The sequence below is a fragment of the Paramisgurnus dabryanus genome, chromosome 20, assembly GCF_030506205.2.
Source record: "Paramisgurnus dabryanus chromosome 20, PD_genome_1.1, whole genome shotgun sequence".
In the NCBI taxonomy this organism is placed as follows: domain Eukaryota; kingdom Metazoa; phylum Chordata; class Actinopteri; order Cypriniformes; family Cobitidae; genus Paramisgurnus; species Paramisgurnus dabryanus.
This window is the reverse complement of record NC_133356.1, coordinates 22,806,778-22,827,544: the sequence shown is the minus strand read 5'-3', so window position 1 is coordinate 22,827,544 and position 20,767 is coordinate 22,806,778. Positions and strand designations below refer to the sequence as shown.

At 37.2% G+C, this 20,767-nt stretch overlaps 2 protein-coding genes across 2 annotated transcripts; both read left to right on the top strand.

Annotated features, from left to right (window-relative positions):
* The first annotated feature begins 6,084 nt into the window (after positions 1-6,084).
* Positions 6,085-13,705, top strand: cdc25b (cell division cycle 25B). Its single transcript, XM_065297104.2, has 15 exons — positions 6,085-6,614; positions 6,819-6,901; positions 7,089-7,140; positions 8,913-8,954; positions 9,035-9,068; positions 9,162-9,266; positions 9,459-9,572; positions 9,647-9,781; positions 9,870-9,953; positions 10,048-10,236; positions 10,321-10,407; positions 10,517-10,579; positions 10,691-10,789; positions 10,879-11,124; positions 12,333-13,705. Exons 1-15 carry the CDS (start codon positions 6,403-6,405, stop codon positions 12,471-12,473), a joined length of 1,686 nt encoding a protein of 561 aa, XP_065153176.1. The 5' UTR covers positions 6,085-6,402; the 3' UTR covers positions 12,474-13,705.
* A 2,430-nt stretch (positions 13,706-16,135) lies between these two features.
* On the top strand, positions 16,136-19,811 carry ap5s1 (adaptor related protein complex 5 subunit sigma 1). The gene is made up of 3 exons (XM_065297103.2): positions 16,136-16,490; positions 16,968-17,259; positions 18,518-19,811. The coding sequence occupies exons 1-3, from the start codon at positions 16,321-16,323 to the stop codon at positions 18,644-18,646; spliced, it is 591 nt and encodes a 196-aa protein (XP_065153175.1). The 5' UTR covers positions 16,136-16,320; the 3' UTR covers positions 18,647-19,811.
* The last annotated feature ends 956 nt before the right edge of the window (positions 19,812-20,767 follow it).

The following is a 20,767-nucleotide window of genomic DNA, read 5'->3' as shown; positions in this document are numbered from 1 at the left end:
TAAAATGACACAAATAATGACACTTTTTTTTTCAGTAAATCATGAATCATTGATTAATGTAAGGTCACCTAATATAAGAAATTCACTTTCTTTGTTGTTTGAGCATAACTGTGTGTCGCCTGTGTGTGTACACACCCACCCCTTAATGATAAAAATTTGCCCTTTTTTAAAAATGGCATTACGCAGTGCATGAAAATAGTCCCCTGCTATTGAAAGTAACCAAGGGGACTATTTTGGGACACTGCGTAATATCACTATGCCTGCTGCAGCCATGTTAAGGCAGCAAAGTCCTTGATTATTACGCCAGAATGAGAGTATAGTTCCTTGCCATATCAGCCTAGAAAATCACAAATTTTAAGTTTCCTTTGGTCTTAGTACACAATGTAATTACAGAAGAGTCAAGTTTAAATGGGAAAAATATCGAAAACTCTTTTAATCATTTTTGAGCGTGATGCTAATGGTCTAATCGGAATCAATGGATTGTGCTAAGCTATGCTAAAAGTGGTACTGCCAGACCTGGAAATCGGCTGAATGGATTCCAAAATGGTAAAAATCAAATGTTTAACTCTAGGGGAGATGAAAAATTAGCATATTAAAAAAAAATGGAGTGTCCTTAACCAAATCTTTTCTTTGCGTAATGTTCTCCTAGATTGTTGTCGCATACTGAGGCAACAAAGTACAGTGTTTAGTTACACTTACTGCTAAAGTTAGCTAAAAATTTGTCATGTGAAAATGCAAAATTGATGTGAAAGAGTGAAAATGCAATGTTTGCAAATTCTTTTGCACCCCTTATTAGATAATTTGTTGTACTTAGAGTAATAAACTTGTGCACAGACTGAACTTTATTGCTTTTTCACAAAATACATGTTAACATAGCCAAAGTGGAAGTCTGACATTAATCTAATGGTTTTTAGTGATTATAAAATATGGAATCGAGTGCTGTGTAGTTCTTGTTCATATCTTAGTTTTTCTTCTGTTAAGAGGTTATTTAAATAATTGTGGGTTAAAACTGACAAAAAATGGACCGGTTTCTGCTGTCTCTATGGAGAACCCAATGTAAACCACTGCTTTCTTGCACGCCAACCACATCACATGACTAAAAACGATAGATAACAGTAAACAGGGAGGGGAGCTACAGTTCATTTGCATTTAAAGAGACACACACACAAAACAGCACTTTTCCTGCACACCCAAAAACGGGCCATTTCAACATGGTATCATAAATAATCTATAGGGTATTTGGACCTGAAATTTCAGTGTCACATTACGGGGATACCTGAGACAGATATGAGAAATTGCCATATTAGGTGAACTTTAAGACACTTGTTTACTGTTTGCTACTTTAATGTAAAATAATCTGCTGAAAATGATGCATGTAACTTTTTTTAATTTGGCAGATCGTCCATATATCCCACCATCTAAACCACAAATCCCTGTGTTTTGACATTGAACATTGTCATCAAAACTTTAATGCATAATGAAACTTTCTGTGTTTAAATCTTCAGCTGTCCCTCACCCGCTCACATTCTTCTGCTCTGTTCTGTTGACCACCAGCTGCCAGTGTCTTTGATCATTTGTATAGATCTGTCCATTTCACCTCTCTCTTCCTCTTTCTAGGTCTATCGTCTCCCTTCTGTCTCAGGTCTGCTGGAACCCGTTGGCATCCACGCCTCTCTCCAAAACAAACCCCCTACTCTCAATTCCACCCTTTCCTCCCCCTCCTCTCTTTTGTCTCTGGTTTTCAGATTCCCTCCAGAACGGCAGCCTGAGGCCGAGTTATTCTCTTCCCGCAGGCCCATCTGCTCCCAGGAGGCTCAATGGACAGATGTTCTTGTTCGTCTCATTCGTGCTCTCTCTCTCTATCCCTGTCTAACTCTCTTTCATGCTGACTAGAAAGCAGTGGTCAGCAGTGGTCACTTGATGTGTGTCAGGATGTCCATAGAAATAGTGAAGATCATGAATGTGGTTCACATAATATTTTGATTACGGTTTATAAGGTCTCGCCATGTCAGGTTAAGAATAATAATTCACAGATTGACGCATGTGTACTAAATTCGCATTTTAAAGTATTTCTTCAGTAACTAAGGTGTGGTTGGTTCACTGCACACATTTGTTGCCCCATGCACGTGCTAATGTAAGACCTTTGGCACCATTTGGGTTGTTGGATCTGCTCCTAATGACTCAGGGTGGTAATGAGGCAGGTTTAATTGCAGAGGACATTAATGACAGAGCAGTACACTCCTACATGAGAGCTATGCAAATGCTTATATTCACACTAAGTCATTCACTGAGGCAAAAGTCTCCAATGCGAAGGATTTAGGTCTGGCCACCTGTCACATGCATGTGAACATTCACTTACACACAGAAAAAAGCTCATATTTCAGGTGCTGAGGAGTTTCAAAGGGATTGTGTACATTACACACAATTCAGTTGTATGCAAACAGATAAAAACCTATTCACGGTCATCTGTACGCATGTGCACTGACATGCCCACATAGAGTATACAAACAAAGACTGCATGTTGTTATTATAGTCTGGTAAAGTGTGACATTGTATTTTTCTATATTTTGATGCTGCAGATCAGTTATTTTGTTTGGGCATCCCTTAAGTTCCCATTTTGCTCTTTATCAAGGAAGTTCATTATAGCACATAGACATTTTGAACAGGTCACCGCACATGCACAATGGATTCATAAGCCATTGTGTTAGGACCACCAGTTAAGTACTACACTGAGTAACTATAGGTACTTAAAGATGTCAGATTTTCAGATATGAGAGAGTTTTTCGAGAATTATATTTATATAATCAAATTCTTACTTGTGTGGAACGTGGTTCACGTCTTTTTTTTAGCAGAACATTTTACAACTAGAACTAGATTAATAGATAGTTAGTATTAGTATTAAAGGGACACTTTACTTTTTTGAAAATATGCTCATTTTCCAGCTACCCTAGAGTTAAACATTAGATTTTTACCATTTTGGAATCCATTCAGCCGATCTCCAGGTCTGGCGGTACCACTTTTAGCATAGCTTAGCATAATCCATTGAATCTGATTAGACCATTAAGCATCTCGCAAAAAAAATAAACAAAGAGTTTCAATATTTTTCCTATTTAAAACTTGACTCTTCTGTAGTGTACTAAGACCGACGGAAAATTAAAAGTTGCGATTTTCTAGGCCGATATGGCTAGGAACTATACTCTAATTCTGGCGTAATAATCAAGGACTAAAGGGCGATTTATAGTCGTGTGTTGGCAGTAATCACACGTGTAACCACAGTAGCAGCAGAAGTCGTCACATAAGAAGAAGCTAAGCAAGTTAACCCACAAACGGAGAAGAAATAGCAACTTGTTGTGTATAATTTGAGAAGACCAGCAATGATGGAAGTAAATAAACAGCGACTTATGTTGCAGTTTGAGTTAAATCACTCCTCAACTTGGCTCATCTTTGTTTTCACCGTCTCAAACGGAAATACCTATGACGCAGTTTTTTTACCTGACGGGAGGGGTTCTGGTGGACCAATCACAGCGCTTGCGGTCCGCGTAGAGCCGACGCGCTGTTAGAAATTTTGTGAGGTGCGCGTCAGGCTACGCACAGGCTATGGATAGCCTACGCTGTACGCACGACTATAAATCGCCCTTAATGGTGCTAATGGTCTAAACAGATTCAATGAATTATGCTAAGCTATGCTAAAAATTGTACTGCCAGACCCGGAGATCAGATGAATGGATTCCAAAACGGTCAGAATCAAATGTTTAACTCTAGGGGAGCTGGAAAATGAGTAAATTTTTTTTTAAGTGGAGTGTCCCTTTAAAGGATAGTTTACAGTACAATGAGAATTCTGTCATCATTTACTCACCTTTAAGTTGTTGGAAAATGTGTATACATTTCTTTATTCTGCTGAACACAAATGAAGATATCTAGATATCCAAAAAGATCTGGGGCACCATTCACTTCTATAGTATTATTTTTCCTACAATTGAAGTCAGTGGTGCCCTAGATCTGCTTGGTTACAAAAAAATCTTCAGTAAAACACAGAAATGGATACAAGTTTGGAACTACATTAGGGTAAGTATGTAAATGATGACAGAAATGAAATTTTTCAGTAAACTATCCCTTTAACATTATTTATGTAAATGTACAGATAATATCACTGTGCTGGTACAATTGTATCTAGCTGTGGCTGATCTCTCACGCCCAGAGGAACTCCACATGCCCTTTGTGAATCCTCACAGCAGGTGTGTACCTGCTAGCAAACTTCAGTTTGTAAAACTGTCTGGGCTAGTTTTCTCAGATCCTTCAGTATAAAAGAGCCTGTTTGTCTAGTTTGGCGTGAGATATGGCATGACATTTATTGTTCATTTTGACTTTTCCATAATTGTTACCTTGTCTTCTTAAAATGGCTATTTTCAAATAAGACATTTCATTTACTATGCTAGTTACATACAAGTATCTTAAAATCTATGGCCTGGTTTTAAAGACAAGGCTTAGCTAAAACTAGGCCTTAGTTAAATTAAAATGTTTAAGCTTCTTTTATAAACATACCTTAGAAAAAAGACAAAATCTTGAGACAAAACATATTTTAAGATCTGGCAGTGCAAGTTATTTTCAGTTGAGACATCTCAAATATGTGTTTTAGTCTATACGACTAGCCTGAAGCCTTGTCTGTGAAACCGGGGAAATGTTTAAAAAGTGTCATAAAGTGATGTGAACATTTAAGTTGATTTTTAAAGTAAATGAAAATTTAAGTACAGCTCATGCACACACAACAGGAATATTAATTTGATTGAAACAATGTTTTATTACATATCAATAAAATTGTCAAATCAATGAGCTTTCCCTATTCCCACAGACCCTTTGTGCTAAAATTGGAGGGATCCTGGGGAAGCAGGGGAGGGTGAACAGGAGGTTATCTTGGCTAACAGAAACACTCAGGTTTTATTGTGTTTATAATAGGGCTGTCATGGTTCATGTTTACCATGAATGTTTAAGAGTACCACGGTCTGTGTTGAATGCATATGCGAAACGTTGACTAAGCATGTAGTGCCCTTATTTGAAGTGAAGGGTTTGTCTAGTTAGCATAAACAAAGTGGAAAGTGTCTGTACATCTCCTCAAGTCATACTGCTGCAGTATTTGTGGAGGGCAGTGAGTTAGTTTGTTATGCATGTGTGCGATGAGATATTTTCAATTTTTTGGGTGTGCACTAGACTGTAAGTGACTGTATGTTTTATCTCTTGTTGCCTATGTGTTAACCCATACGTTGGCTGTGTTCACAATATATCTTCATCAAATAGTCATAAAGCTAACGTGCCCCCCCACACACACACACCCAATAACACACCCATAAACCCACACACAAGATACCATACATTTTTTGTAAATGGCAACCTTGCATCATATTAACATTTTTAACTGAATTAAGTTTATGCCTACCCTTTGTCACAGTCTAAACTGCTTTATCGTTTGAACACTGAGTTTGTTATGGTTGCTACATTGAAGCAGTTTTTAAACCACAAACGATTTCATTATTTTAATGTATGTATATCTTAATTCCTTTAAGTTGATTTAAACACACATAGCATACTTTGCCCTACAGTGTATTATTGCTAGTTTAAAGCGCGTTTTATTTCATAACAGTTAGTATCCACACAAACCATGTACCAAATATATAATAAAAATGGTTAAAACCTTTGTTTTCTTTTATTTAATTCCTCGTCCAGACTCGTTGAATGGTATGTTCCAGAGCAGGACGCTGGCATATGATTGGATATATTGTAAAATAAGGCGTTACCGGGCTTTAGCTTGAAATGTTCCGCGGGAAAATTCATCTTCACTTCACATCTATGTCCCGCCCAGTTATGTAAAATTAAACGCCATTGGATGAATTCTGAGCAGTGACATTGTCATCTTATTGGTTATTGGACAAAACATATGTTTGTCATTCTTTGGAACGCCTACATTCTAACTGAGAACAATGCGGGAAAAGGAGGAAGCTGATCTGATTGGAGAACTCAGATGTAACAGAGCAGCTTATTGGCTACGCAGATTGCCGCTTGTGGACTGCATGTTTTGAACATAAATACGTGCAACATTTTCTTCCTCAGCAGAGTTTGTAAAGGTCAGAGAGAGTGTGAGCGAATCATCAGCTCTCTGACAACAAAGATCAAAGAAGATGGACTTTTAAAACAATTTTATTTCCCCCGGCACGTGTGATCTGGATTATTTGGACTTCGGTATTATGCAACGCTCGGAAAGTTGTTCTTCTCAACCCAACAAAAGATAAATTTAAGCCCCTGTCGCCCGGGTTGCTACGCGCTAGCTAGCTTGCCTAAAGCATTTGTCGATATAATCGCGCTAGACTGGATCCTTACTTTCAGCAACTATCAATCGATTTCTTTCCAAAAATGGATCTTGATACAACTCGCGGCGACATCACCCCTGATCATGAGCCTTTTAGCACCGGGCCTGAATTTTTCCCCCGACTTCCAAGGCTCTCCCTTACCGAGCTCGGGCCGAGGAGTTCCCCCTGCATGAAGAACCTGGCATCCCCCATGGCAGTGCTTTCTCCTGTGACTAACCTGGCTCTAAACCTGGATAATATTGTTGTGCTTGGAGGGTGAGTCCACTGTTCCCCAATCGTGTCAAAAAACACAAAGTCAGCTAACTTAACTTACTTCCTGAAAGTTGTTTTAGCGAATAAGTTAAGCATTTGTTGACTGCGTAAAGCAAATGTATTAACGTGCATTTTTAATAAGTTATATATTGCATACAATAAATATTTTATTTACACGTATGTTTGTTTTATTTTGATTTATTGCAGACAATGTGAAACTCCCAAGCGGAAGAAAACACTGCCCCTCCTGAAGATCCCTTCCTTCGCATCTGATGTTTCCTCTGATGCAGGTTAGCAAGGGAAACCTGCATTTGTTGTCTTGTATTTTATTAATTGGTGCATTTGCTTCAGTTTTGTGGATGTGTGACAGGTAATCCTGTTGAAATGTCAGCAATTATCATTATAGTGTACTACTGCTACAGTATCATTATCAACAAGGGTTTGCTGCTTTTCTCACCTGTTTTCCCTCCCCTCCAGGTCTTGGATTGGATTCCCCCAGCCCTTTGGACTCTTTGGATGATGAACAAAAGTGAGTATGAATCTGCTGTCCAGTCTGCCTCTTTGTTATGTGTATGTGAGTTAGCTTGGCTTGGGGATTATACATTTAATCTGTTACGTAGAGTCTACATATGGCTGGTGTGTCTCTTTTCTGCACTTTAGCCTATCAAATGCGTTGCTTGCATGACTTCTCATGACCTCATATGGTGTTATTAAATTAGTATGAATTTGCCTCATGAAGAGTACCCAGCATGCATCAGAGCAGAGCATCTCAAACTTTTTTAAATGTGCCCTCCGTTGTCCACAACAATATTTGTTGGCCCATCTACTTACAATTTTTACTCAATTAAATATTTTAGAGCTTTGCATAACTAGTAAGAAGTGTATCATTGTCATATAACAAAACTGTAAGAATTTTTTAATGCTTACTTTGGTTACACTTTAAAAAAAGAGAACGTTTACCCCTAAATAAAAATTTCTGTAATTTACTCGCCCTTGCATTTATTCTAAGCCTGTATGAATTTCTTTATTCTGTTAAACACAAAGGAAGATATTTTAATAAATGATGGTAACCACACAGCTGATGGTACCCAATGACTTCCATTGTTGGAAAAACTAATACTATGGATGTCAACGGGTATCATCCCCTGTGTGCTTGTCATCATTTATCAAAATATCATCTTTTGTGTTTAACAGAATAAAGAAATTCATACAGGCTTAGAATAAATGCAAGGGTGAGTAAATTACATAAATTTAATTATTTTTGTGAACTATCCCTTTAAGCTGCCATATGTCTCAGATGAAAGTGTGTTAAAGAGATAGTTCAACCAAAGATGAAATTTCTGTCATTTACTCAATCTCGTCTTGTTACAAACCTGTATAAACTTTGTTGTTCTAATGAACACAAAGGAAAATATATTTAGAAATGTTTGTAACCAAACCATTCATGGACTCCATTTAGTTCCATAGTATTTTTTTCCTACTATGGAAGTGAATGGGGTCCACAAATGGTTTGGTTACAAACATTCCTCAAAATATTTTGCTTTTGTGTTGATCAGAACAAAGAAATGTATACAGGTTTGTAACAACGTGTGTGTGAGTAAATGATGACAGAATTTTCATTTTTGGGTGAACTATCCCTTTAAGACACCCTGGTTGAGAAACATTGCTTTAAAAGTCTGATCCAGCTTGCAAAAACCTTTATGTTTGTGAGTTCTTCATTCAAACACTTGTTTGGGCAGACTGTATTCTTTCCTGATCCATTTGGTGTCAATGGGAATCCATTTATCTGAAGCCAGACCTACAGCTGTTTGGGTTCCTCAAACATCAGTTGGGGGCTGGGTGACTGTAGTGGCACACTTTCGGTACCCTGTGAGCTCAGCCATGGAAATGGTAGAGGTGTGCGTTTTGGTGTGTATGTGAGGTAACCGGGGTTACAAGGATTGAATGGAACCCCCCTTTAATTTTAATTGCCCCTTTTCCTATGCTGTGAAAGAGCCACGCTCCATACCTCCTCCCCCTACACACCACCATTCACTGCTCCAATTCTCCAACAAAAGAGGCTTGCAGAGGGTTTTAACGTTGTGTGGGCATATGGTAAATTAGAAGAGCCCCCTCCTCATGGCTGCTTTAGGGCTGTTTAGCATACAGGTGGGCATCGTGGTGCATTTGTTAAATATAGAGTGGTGAGGGGCCTTGTGTGAATTGTCGTCTGTGTGTTCTCTTTGGGATGGGGGAGACTTTGAATACACTAGGAGTTGCTGAAGTTGAGACTTAACAGCGTTGTTACTTATTTACTCGCAGGTTTGAGAAGGTGATACAGGATTCGACAAGAATAGTCAACGAGTAAGTTGTCATGCACTATAAACAGAAGACATATCATTAATTTACTGTGATTCACAAATTTTTGTTCTTTTTAACAACAGGAAAATGCCTATACGCAGGATACATTCTTTGCCAGTAAGTTGTTACTCCTAATATTTTGAATATTCAAAGCTAGTCGTCTTAGAATTAAGCAAAACTGATTTGTCTTATTTGCGGTCCTCTTTATAGGTGCAGTTATTGGGTCACAGTCCCAATCTAAAAAATAAAGAATGTGATCCATCACGCTATGGAGTTTGGACTCGAGGACACGACAATAAAGAAAATCTGGTGGAGGTGTGTGTTTCAGGGAATACAGTTAATTGTGAAGAGATATTTTCATATTTAAGTTAGCTAGATTTTTGAAAAACCTACTTTTTTTTGTGTACAGTTGATATACAGTAATTGCAAACAACTGAAAAGCAATTTATTGGCTAAAAATGTAGGTTTGGTTTGTCTTATCGTTGTTTAATCCAACTTTTTTTGCAGGAGAATTTTGAGTTCAAAAAGCCTTCCATGCCTGCATCTCGCTGCCGCATGCGCTCCACTGGAGGTTCCAAGGATGCTTTTGCCTGCCGTCCCAACTCTGCTCCTGCTTTAATGGTATGATGCTCATTTAACTTTTTGCATATTTGATGGTGATGTGGTGATACAAGGCTTAATGGTTCTTCCTATAGCTGTCCCCACCATCATCCAATCAGCTCAACTTTTCTGATGAGAGCAGTCCCTTCATATTGAGGCGTCCCTCACTATCCCTTCTCCAAGATGACGATGATGATGACGGCTTTTTGGAGGGGCTTGATGATATGGAGGTGTGAATCTTTGTCTTTATGGAGGCATCCAATTTGTTTACTTATTTACTTTAAAAAAAAATTCTCAATCCTGTATTTGTTTGTGTAGACTGACTCTGTGGTTCCATTCGGAATGGATAGTCTTCTTACAGCCCCTCTTGTGGCCAAGCAAAACATGGACAGTGCTGATTCGGTAGGTTCATCACTTAACCATGCAGCAAATTCGTTTGGTTTATCTGTAGTTGGTTTGAATTATGGCTGACAGCCACGCCCACTTTATTCCCCAGCCTGTGATCCGCTGCCGTCCACGTGGGCTGTTTCGATCTCCATCCATGCCCAATCCAGGAGGGCGTATCCCACTAAAAAGACCAGAGAGACCTCAAGATGAGAACACACCTGTGAGAGTCAAGAGGAGACGGAGCCTGGCAGGAACACAAGTTGCTCCTTCAGAGCAGGAAGATGTCATGCCTCATCAGGTTAGAATTCACTTGGGAAAAAATGAAAACAAGTTAACACTGTCAGAAGAAAATGAGCTTTAACTATGTTTCATCCTTGTACAGGTTCAAAGGTCAAAGTCATTTAATCACTCAGAGATTGAAAGAATGTTGGAAATAGATCCCAGTAATGTGATTGGAGATTTCACCAAGGTCAGCATTTGTTTTAAATTACTATCAGCTTTTTCACTGGCACATAAGCGATATTTTTTTTGTAGTGCTGAAAAACACTTTAACAAAAAGTGCATTTGTCTTTTTGAAGGCTCCTGCGCTACCTACGGTAGAAGGAAGACATCAAGAGCTGAAATACATCACACCAGAGATTGTAAGTTTTTACACACTGCCATGCAAAGCCTGTATATAAAAAGCAAACCTAAAATGTTCGATAAAGGTTCATTAACCCTTTTGTGATAACCTCTTTTGTTTGTGTTCTCAGATGGTTAAAGCAATGAACGGTCAGTATGATGATCTGGTGGAGAGGTTGTATGTCATCGATTGCCGGTATCCTTACGAGTATGAAGGTGGCCATATTAAGGTGAGAAAGTGGCTAACCACATTTTACTTGCATGTCTTAAAAATATCCTCGGGCAAGTTTTAATGGCTGTCAATTTTGTCCTTCTTCAGGGTGCACTTAACCTCCATCTTGAGGATCAAATTGAAGACTTCTTTCTGAGATGTCCGATCCTCCCTGTGTGCCCCGATAAGCGCGTCTTGCTGGTTTTCCACTGTGAATTTTCATCTGAGCGTGGCCCACGTATGTGTCGCTTCGTTCGAGAAAGAGATCGGTTTCAGAACGAGTACCCCAACCTCCATTACCCTGAACTTTATATCTTGAAGGGTGGCTACAAAGAGTTTTTCCCACTTCACAAGGTGTGTATAAGTAAAACACAAAATCTTTTACAGTCCCTCCAGTTTTTCACGATTCTGTGATCAACAAAATGTCACTTTATTTTGCAATCCTGCATAATTTGTTATTTCATCGCAAAATAATCGCTAAAACTAAAAAGGTCTCATAATTATACTTTTTTAAAATATAATATTCTGTCATCATACAGACTAGCAACTTTGTGAACATTTCTGGCTTTATTTTACTAGCGCACACCAACAATCTCTCTTTCCAGCATGCTGCGCCCCACAATTAAGTCAATCACAATCTCCTGAGAACATATAACTACATTTTTTTTCTTCAATTCTGAAGGTTTTTAATTGTAAGCTAGTATAATGCATTATTTTCATTAGGATACATATTTAAAAGGTCTGTGTGGCACACCTGCTGTCTCACATAAATGCCAAAAAACGGGTGAAGCAATGTCATGATGCATTTCAATTTACTGTTTTGTAGTCCTTATTAAGTTGTCAGGAACTTAAGACACAAAAGAGCGGCATCTGTCCACTATCATCTCAGCGTTAGCAAACATGTGCATGCCGCCTGAACTGTTCTCCTTTCAGGCTTTGCACTTGAACGGTCACATACACTCATTATAACACACAAGTAAACGCACAGTTTAGGGAAGCGGTAGTTTTTGACTTGTGTGCATTAATGTAGATCAGTCAACTTTTTAAAGAGCGACCCTAAAAATAAAAACAAGATTACGATACGCACTTCTTGTCGGTGATCAGGATTGATTCATATGTTCTTATTAATATAAATTTTTTTTTAAACCTTCATGCAGCTGAAGTGGTTAATTGAATAACACTTTCCTTATATGATCCTGGTGACCCAGTTTTTAAAACCACTGTGTGACCGCTGTCTATGTTACTCAAAAAACAAACTGTGTGTCTGTATCTTGAAGTTGTATTTATTTGTTATTTTTATTTTTGTTTCTCTGATCTTGTAATATTACTGTTTACTAAATGATTTTATTACTTGAACTTCTTAATAATATTTTAATATTAGACTCTTGATAAGTAAAAGAAGAAAAAAAACTAGCACGCTTCTGTGCAAATTTCTGGAAATTACTGCCACAAAATAAGTAAAGTCATCTTGATTGAAAAAAAATTGTGAAATCCTGTGGGGACGGTTTATAGAAAGATCTCACTTTTGGAAACTTGTAAATGTTATTTGTTTTTGCTTGCAGTCGGAGTGTGAACCTCAGGATTACAGACCAATGGCTCACGAGGACTTCAAAGAAGACTGCAGAAAGTTCCGCCTTAAAAGCCGCACCTGGTCTGGAGAACGCAGCAAAAGAGAAATGTACAGTCGTCTCAAAAAGCTTTGAGGCGAATGTGCTTCTCTTTATGAATTAACTGCCTTTTATTGCTCATACATTGCCCTCAAACATGAGACACAGCAGGAACCTGCAGAGGTGTTTGGGGTTTGCTCTGTTGGACAGTTGTTGGTTTTTAGGGTTTGGTATTGCTTCCAATGTCAAAATACAGGCTGCTGTTCTTCTTACAGCCAAAGTTTCTTCTAAACTGGTCCATCACTTTAAACTGCCATTTGTTTTAACCATGCTACATGTCATTGCCATGTGTTGAGCCTAAACATATTTTAAATGTCCCATGTTTTTATTCTCCTGTTTTGGTCAATTTTTTTACTTTTTTTGTTTTTACCAAAACCAATTTAACTGCCGAGCACTTTGTAAACGATTGTTGTGATTCGAGTGCTATGTACCTTCCTATACCCTTTTTAATTTAACTTTTATTTGCCCATTTATTAGCTGTAATTAAGACTGGATTACTATTACAATTATTGTTATATAAATGTAATTTTCTTCCATTTTATCATTATGTACATTGTCATCCCAGAATAATGTTATTTGTACCCCTAAGTTGTTGTTTTTATTTTTAAATTGTGAGGTTTTAAGTGGACCAAGCAATAATATTTTTCACCTGACTAACAGCTTTAACTCATAACTTTTGCTGCTGGTCAGCAAGTGATGACCGCATCAATGTTCATACAGTGTTCAAAGACACACATATTTGGGTTTATTTGTCTATAAACTAATTTTACAGTTCTCCCTCAAATGCGTCTATATTTAGTACATTTCCCTGCCTGACTGTTGTTGTTTTTTTGGTCATGTGTGACTTGAGAGGCTGGTTTATATATTCCTGAATAAATTACAGTTGAAATTTGGGGTCATTACTCAAAGTTGAATCTTCTTGTTTTGTTTTTATCATCTGTTCACTCTGTTGTGTGCAGTTATTCAGTGGTTTGGGGGTTGGGTTACTTGTTTTTTCAAATCTGCCTGTTTAGCTGGGACCTTGACTGTGGTTTGTCAAGCATAAGCACGTGGCCCTGTACGCAATCACTCACATTCCAGAGCTGGGTTTTGGAGGAGGAGCCAGCCGTGCACTAATGTCCTGGCAGTATGTCAGAAATGTGCATGCACATATCTATTTGGTTAATGAGTAAAAACAAAAGTATTTGAATTTCTGTACGTTGTTCAAATGGAAACCTGGAAATTGGTGCTAAGACTTTAATATTCTGCAGACTTGTTGATTTTTTTTAATCAAATTTTAAAATAAACATTTACATAAAATAAAAATTAATACAAACTTTGCCCAGTCTACCAATTTATTCAGATTTCAGGCTTTTAAAAGGTAGTTATTTTTTTATTATATTTATTCACACTTGAATTTACATATATTTTTAATTTTATTTTTTGATGTTAATACTAGTGTAATACATGTTTGAAATTAAGTTTGAGGAATGAAACTACAGTTTCATTCTTGAATTTTATTTCTAGTTTAAAAGGGATATTGTGGTTTTATTTCAAACAATTAAAAGTCACCCAGTAACAATTCTAATGTAAGGGGATCTTATGCACGATACATTCCAATGTGAGTGTTTTTTTTGCCTTGATTTCCGCCCTGACTATAAAACATGCCCGTCATTGACAATAAAAGGTTTGGCATTGGTAACATTCTAACCACATCCTATCGCTTTCGCAACAATGAGATCGTCCGAATAAGCACTTTGCTTTGCTTCTACCCAGTGACTTCCCTTTTCTCACTTAAATACATTTTTTTCATATCCCTTAGTCACTTAAGTTTTGTGTAGTATAAAATAATATAAAAAAACTGCTGTTATTCTAGCTAAACCCTAAAGGTAGTGCATTATGTTCATATCTTGTTTAAATTTATGTTTTACCAGACTGTATGAGATGTGTTTATGTTAGTTTAGTGTATAGCAGGAAATGTGCGGTTGCTGTGTGCATGCATGTGTCGTCTCTAATGTAATGAACATGATGAGCAGTTGTTAAGAAAAACAGCTGTCCATTGTGTGTGTGTATGACACCATGTGTTCGAATTCGTCCAACTTGTTTTTTGAAAGAGGCTATGGCACTAAGCGTGTATGTGGTTTGAATGTATAAAGTTGTGATAACTGTTTTGCTTTTGTGGATGTTGGTGAATATCCCAATTTCACAAGAAACCTTCATTCTTGTGGTCTGACGACTGTGGTGAAATTCTTTGAACAATAAACACAAAACAGGTACAAAGCTTGTGGTGGTAATCAAAGAACTCTAGTGCATTTGTAAATTTGTACTTTTTTTTGGAAAGTTTGTAAAAAATGTATTGCCAATATATGCATGAAGCTAATACAGATTGGTTTCTAAAATACCAAATATGACCCAGTCTGTAAAAACCCAACTAAAGTTTGGTGGTGCTTCGGTGCATAAAAACAGTAGGCTACTATATGCAGAAATGTTCAGAAACACTGACAGTGCTTGTTGATATTTGTGACCCTCTCTGTGAAATCCAGCCTATAGTCTCATAATTGAATACTGAGATTAAGATCATCAAAGACGTTTGATTTCAGTCATTGATTTCATATTGATTTAAATCTTTGATATGGCCTTACTCAATATTAAAGATAGTAAAGTTATATTTTCACAGAATATTCTTTAAATTATGTATGATAGTTTTATGTAAAAAACAAAAAAATTACTTTAGCTGGATTTTTACAAACTTGGTCACATATTGTACGCTAAAAATGCTGTGCTGTTTTAAAGAGCACCTATCTTCCGATTCACGATTTTACATTTCCTTTGGTGTGTTAGTGTATTAGTAAATGTTAACAATATGCAAAAGGTACAAACCCCAAAGTAAATGATGACACGCGTTATCGGCGCCAATGTAAATCTCTTTTCTTACAACAAACACACGGATTGTAGGCAACAGTTTACTTGATTGGTGATGTAGACAAGACTGACATTATCCTAATTCCTCCTGCTTGACTCACAGCCTGTAACTCCTGTTAGCAACCAAATCTTTCAAACATGGTAAGAAGTGTCCCATTTCTGGTTGACGTTCAGAGGTATTCAGGCCAATCACAAGGTACAGATTAGCTGCCCAATCAGGGACACAGAGCTTTTCAGATCAATGAGCTTTGTACAAAATCAGTTTTGGAGAGAGTTTCAGGAAGGGAATCTGGAGCTACAAAAATGTATGGTATGTGGAAAATAATTTGTTTTTTGAACCAGTAACCATGCAAAAACATTTAATTATACAAAATACACAAAATAACGTTGTGTTTTAGCAATGAAATAGGTGCCCTTTAACTCATGGCTGGGTAAAATATGGACAAATGTCCATTGACCCAACCATGGGTTGAAACAACCCAGTAGACTATTAATTATAATTTAAACACAATGTGAATAATACTGGAGTCAAAGTTTTGTTAAATGAAACAGAAAAAATGGATATCATTAATTCAAACTCAAAATCAGAGTTAGACGTAGGCCTGCATAAAATTATACAGAGCAAATAAACATAAACTTTTTATTTTAAATGTTTCATTTAAGTCTAGGCTTAGGTTTAGACCCTATATAGCTGTCTCTAATGTAATGGATTTATTAACTGTGTATATGAAATATTTATAAAATTACTATTGGCGAGCGCCATCTAGAGTTAAAATGAAAGCTGCACAATGGTCAGCTGACCAACAGTCATGTGACCGCATGCGGAAATAAATATACAGAGTCCCATGTCAAAAGGCAGTGTAAATGTTTAATGTAAATTTGTTCATTTCAACGTTTATTTTAGTACATGCATCTCTTGTCTGTACACATCTGGCACAAAATTGTTTACTTAAGCTGTTTATAAAATCTGAAGTCTGAAGATATGGTGGTATGTTTCTTGATCCATACGGTGAGTCCGGTGAACGCGCTATCGGCTGGGGAGAGTCGTATACTGTACGCGCGCGTGTTTGGACCGCAGACCGGAGATGCTCGTGACTATACTCCTGAACAAAGACGACTGATGCAAAAAGAGAAACTTCACATTGTGGCCAGGTGAGCAGGAAGACACTTTACAGAAACGTATGCATTAAATTGCTAGTACATAATACTTTGTATTCCTTTTTATATTTTATTTTGACTTGTTTTCTATGTTTTCTTTTATCATTATTTTTCTACCGTTTTTCCTTATGTCTCTGCTTGTACTCTACAATCTGACAGACTCATAAATGTAAAAGTGTACAATTTCATGTCCAACACTGAATAATCTAAAGTAACAGTAACATGATTGATAGCAACTATCATGAGTTTTTTAGGGACCCATGAGAAATCTCTCTCTCTCTCTCTCTCGCTCTCTCTCGCTCTCTCTCTCTCTCTCTCTCTCGCTCTCTCTCTCTCTCTCTCTCTCTCTCTCTCTCTCTCTCTCTCTCTCTCTCGTTCTCTCTCTCTCTCTCTCTCTCTCTCTCTCTCTCTCTCTCTCTCTTCTCTCTCTCTCTCTCTCTCTCTCTCTCTCTCTCTCTCTCTCTCTCTCAGGCAGGTGCAGAGTGCTGTGACTCTGAGTTGGGAGGCCTCAGGCAATCCATGTCCAGAGGCTGCGCTGGGTGAAGAGGCTGCTGCACTTGGTGAAGCTGAGTGTGGGGTGTTTTCTTTGGGGAATGCAGAGCTGTTTCCTGATCGAAGTGTTGTTTTGTGGCTAAGTGTGCAGTCTCTAGCATTCACTCTGGTCTGCAGACCTCATGAGAATCTTCTACTCGCAGAGGGCGCGATTCGCAACATCGCACGCCACTGTTTGGAGGAACTACGTCTGCTGGGACCTGGTACTGAGGTGCTCACCAATAACTATTGTTCATGCTTAGGTGTTTTTTTTTTAGATCAGGTCGGGCACCATGTTGCCCGCACAGAGTCTGTGAGGTTCCCACGAAAGCACATTCTATTAATAGTCTCAATTGTAATATTTATTTATTACATATTTCTATATTAGCTTGGATCATTTTGTGTATGTTAACATTTTAAACAATGATAAAACATATCAACAAGTAAAATAAAATCAAGTCAAACTAAAATGTTTTAAGTAGACTATATCAAAGAGTAGCCCTCCAGTTTTAACCATTGTGGTAGCCCTTTGCTCACAAAAAGAGACCCCTGCTTTAGATCCTTAAATCTAAAAATGAAATTGCATCAAAGATTCAGCTTTTAATTATACTTTATTTTCTTTAGTTTATTTGGAAGAGGTTTCATTTTTCCAAGTGTTGAACTTGCTTGATTGGTGATAAAGCCAAGTAAAAATAAACCAAAACACTGTACTTTCATTGTAGTGAAGACCTAAGCCATATCTAGAGACCTATCATAGAAACTGGAAAATATCAGACATCCATCACATGCTTAGTAATTCAGCACATTTTGTGCATTTTCGGGTCTTACAAAGTAACTGAATGTTACTCAAAGTAATCACCACAAATTTCTAAGTGCTTCTTTTGCTCATTGAGAATATAGTAAAAAAAAAATTATCTGTCACTTTCATTCATAAAAAAAGTTAGAGGTCCAGTTATAATCTACACTGCAGACCATTTCTTTACATCTGTTTTCACAAATACAAACAAATACCACATAACCGTAAAATAATTTGACACATACAATGTAAAGATTAGAATAAGATGATATTAGAAATGTGTTAAAACTGCTTGTTTAGAGATTTATGCAATTTGCAGTCTGAAAACTGTTGTATGATATACCTTAGGCAATTAATCTTGTCTGCTGCCCCATTTTTTTTCCATACTGAGTCATTTTTTGTGGGATAAAATACATTATATGTTTTTTGAATTCTAATCAGTACATTTACAGATGAATGTAAACAAAGCATGAGATGAATTTGAGTTTTGTAGCAGAAAATTAAATGTGCTTGGGTTGTTTCTGCTTCATTTTCCTTAAGAATTTTTAAATGAAATTGCATTTCATGCAGTGGCTATATGGTTGGGGACAGCAGGCATTTTTGTTATGTAAACATGCATTTTGCCAAGATATTGATTATCTGGCACTACATTTTTTTTTCTCTGGCTGACTTTTTCGCTGGCTGTTATTTTCAGATGTTGCTGAAGAGTGATCGAGTGGATGCAATGTTGCACAGACTCCTTCCTCACGGTCAGCTCCTCTTTCTCAACCATCGTTTTGCCTTCAGCCTGGATAAAGAGATGGCAAGCTACGCGAGCAAATGAGAGCGTTTGTATTTCTATGTTTACACCTGCAAGTGTTTGCCACTTATTTTGAGAGTAATGTATGGCGTTTCTGAAATTAAAAGTTAAAGAGACCTCTTCTTAGGTGTGCACTTGTGATGCTCATAGAATGTGTGTGAGAAGAAGATAACATCCACATAATATTCCTGTAAGGATAAAAGACACATTGATGGCAGTTTGACTTAAGTGTCAATCTAAAATGAGTTCACACCAAAAATCAGGTGATTCTCAGTTTCATCACATATGGGTTTTGTAGCTATTGTCATCTGCAATCTGCATATTGCTCACAATTGAACAACTGTGCATACCTGTGCAGCTCTTCACTAGAGGGCAGTGTTGCATTATTTTGATAACCGTGTATGTGTGTGTGTGTTGCTGTCAAGTGCTTAGCAATTCGAATAATCCTTTATCACTTTCATCTCATATATTTCAGTAGATCACAGCAGTGTGTCTGCCAACAAATCTGAAACCGCTGATTGACAAGTCTGTGAAGCCTTCATAACTAGGGCAACAAAACAACCACACAATTTCAGAAAATCCATTTTTAGACTCATTTAACAATGATGAGTTGCCTTTGTCACAATCCTGCACTTTATATGAAATGAGTGTGAGGATGTTTAAGTCCACTTACAGTAAGTGTGAGCCAGGTCATAACTCACGAGTATTATGGTTCAATATGTTGACTGGTGAGTGTCTCTCATGTCGTTTGTCTTACAGACTGTCTGATAGTTTGTGTTCTGTCTGCATTTATCAGGACAAGAACACTGTTATAGTTATGTACTCCAAAACTGAAGTGTTGTTCAGTGACCCTCAGATTAAAACTTTACACATTAACAGCAGAATCAAAGTGGCAAATAACTGAAATATATGCATTGTTGCTATTGCTAGTGTAGATATTTCAAAATTTCTTATGACTTATGCTTTATTTAGGTCATATTATACTTTTGATGTTTTTTTTGTTGAGGGTCGCCTATGTTGTAGTTATAAAAATGTATAGCCGGTTCTTATGTGAAAACTTTGATTAATTTCAGAGTTTTTTGTAAAATTCTAATTGGAAAAGCTGTTGTAATTTTACATTAATGTACCAAGTTGTTGTGTTACTTGGCAGCTGCAAACCCGTTTGATTAATAAACATAACATGACAGAGTTATTGTTTATTTATAATTGTTCATAATAAATCAAACTATTTGTTGAACAGTGGTGTCTTTCATTGAATTGGTGTTGGCGCTGTTTCATAAAAACAATCTGCTTGCACGAGTGCATTACAGTCATTTTACCACCAACAGGGTAAAATCACTAACGCATGACGTCTTGTGGTTTACTGCTTTAAAATCCATTTTCCGTCTTTGACCTTTAGATTTATAGAGTCAATTATTGCTGCACATTTCTTGTACATATGAAAACGGTTTTCAGGTAATGTTTGACATACATTTTTCATACTGTTTACTATTGGTAGTCCCACTGGCTTTTACAAAATATACGATAATAGTCTGCCTGTGGATGAAAATAAAGTAACTGTTATCTGTTACTAAACAACAGCTGTTAACCATTATAAAACTGTTAGTTCCAGTCCTTGATTCTGATTGGTCAACAGCTGTGTTTTATTTACAATAAAACAGCTATGACCATTGGGATATTATTACGCTGATGCGTAGTACCTCCGCTTTAAGCGATCTTTGTGCACGTCCACTTCCGGTGGATCGTAATGCCAGTTCTCCTGTCCAGATTGAACAGAAAAGTTGTTGAGAAAGGTATGTAAAGGAAAGTCAAAAAGTCAAAAGTATGCACTATAGATTCTACTTAAAGGATAATTCCGGTATTTAACACTTTGAGTCTCTTTTCTGGTTTGTTTTGGATGAACTACAGTGACACAGAAATTCTTGACTTTTTGACTCGTTTAGAAGCGTCTCTTGACTGCTTCAGAATGGAAGTCAATGACCATGCACAAACATGTCATTAAAACAACACTTAACGTTAATTTTCGGGGGGGTTTAGTAGTATTGGGTGGTAACCGTTTTAAGGTGGCTACTCAAAGCTAGTGCTGTAAGTAACAACTCAAGGGGTTGCAGTAACTTTGCTTGGTGCCACACTCTTTAGCCACGA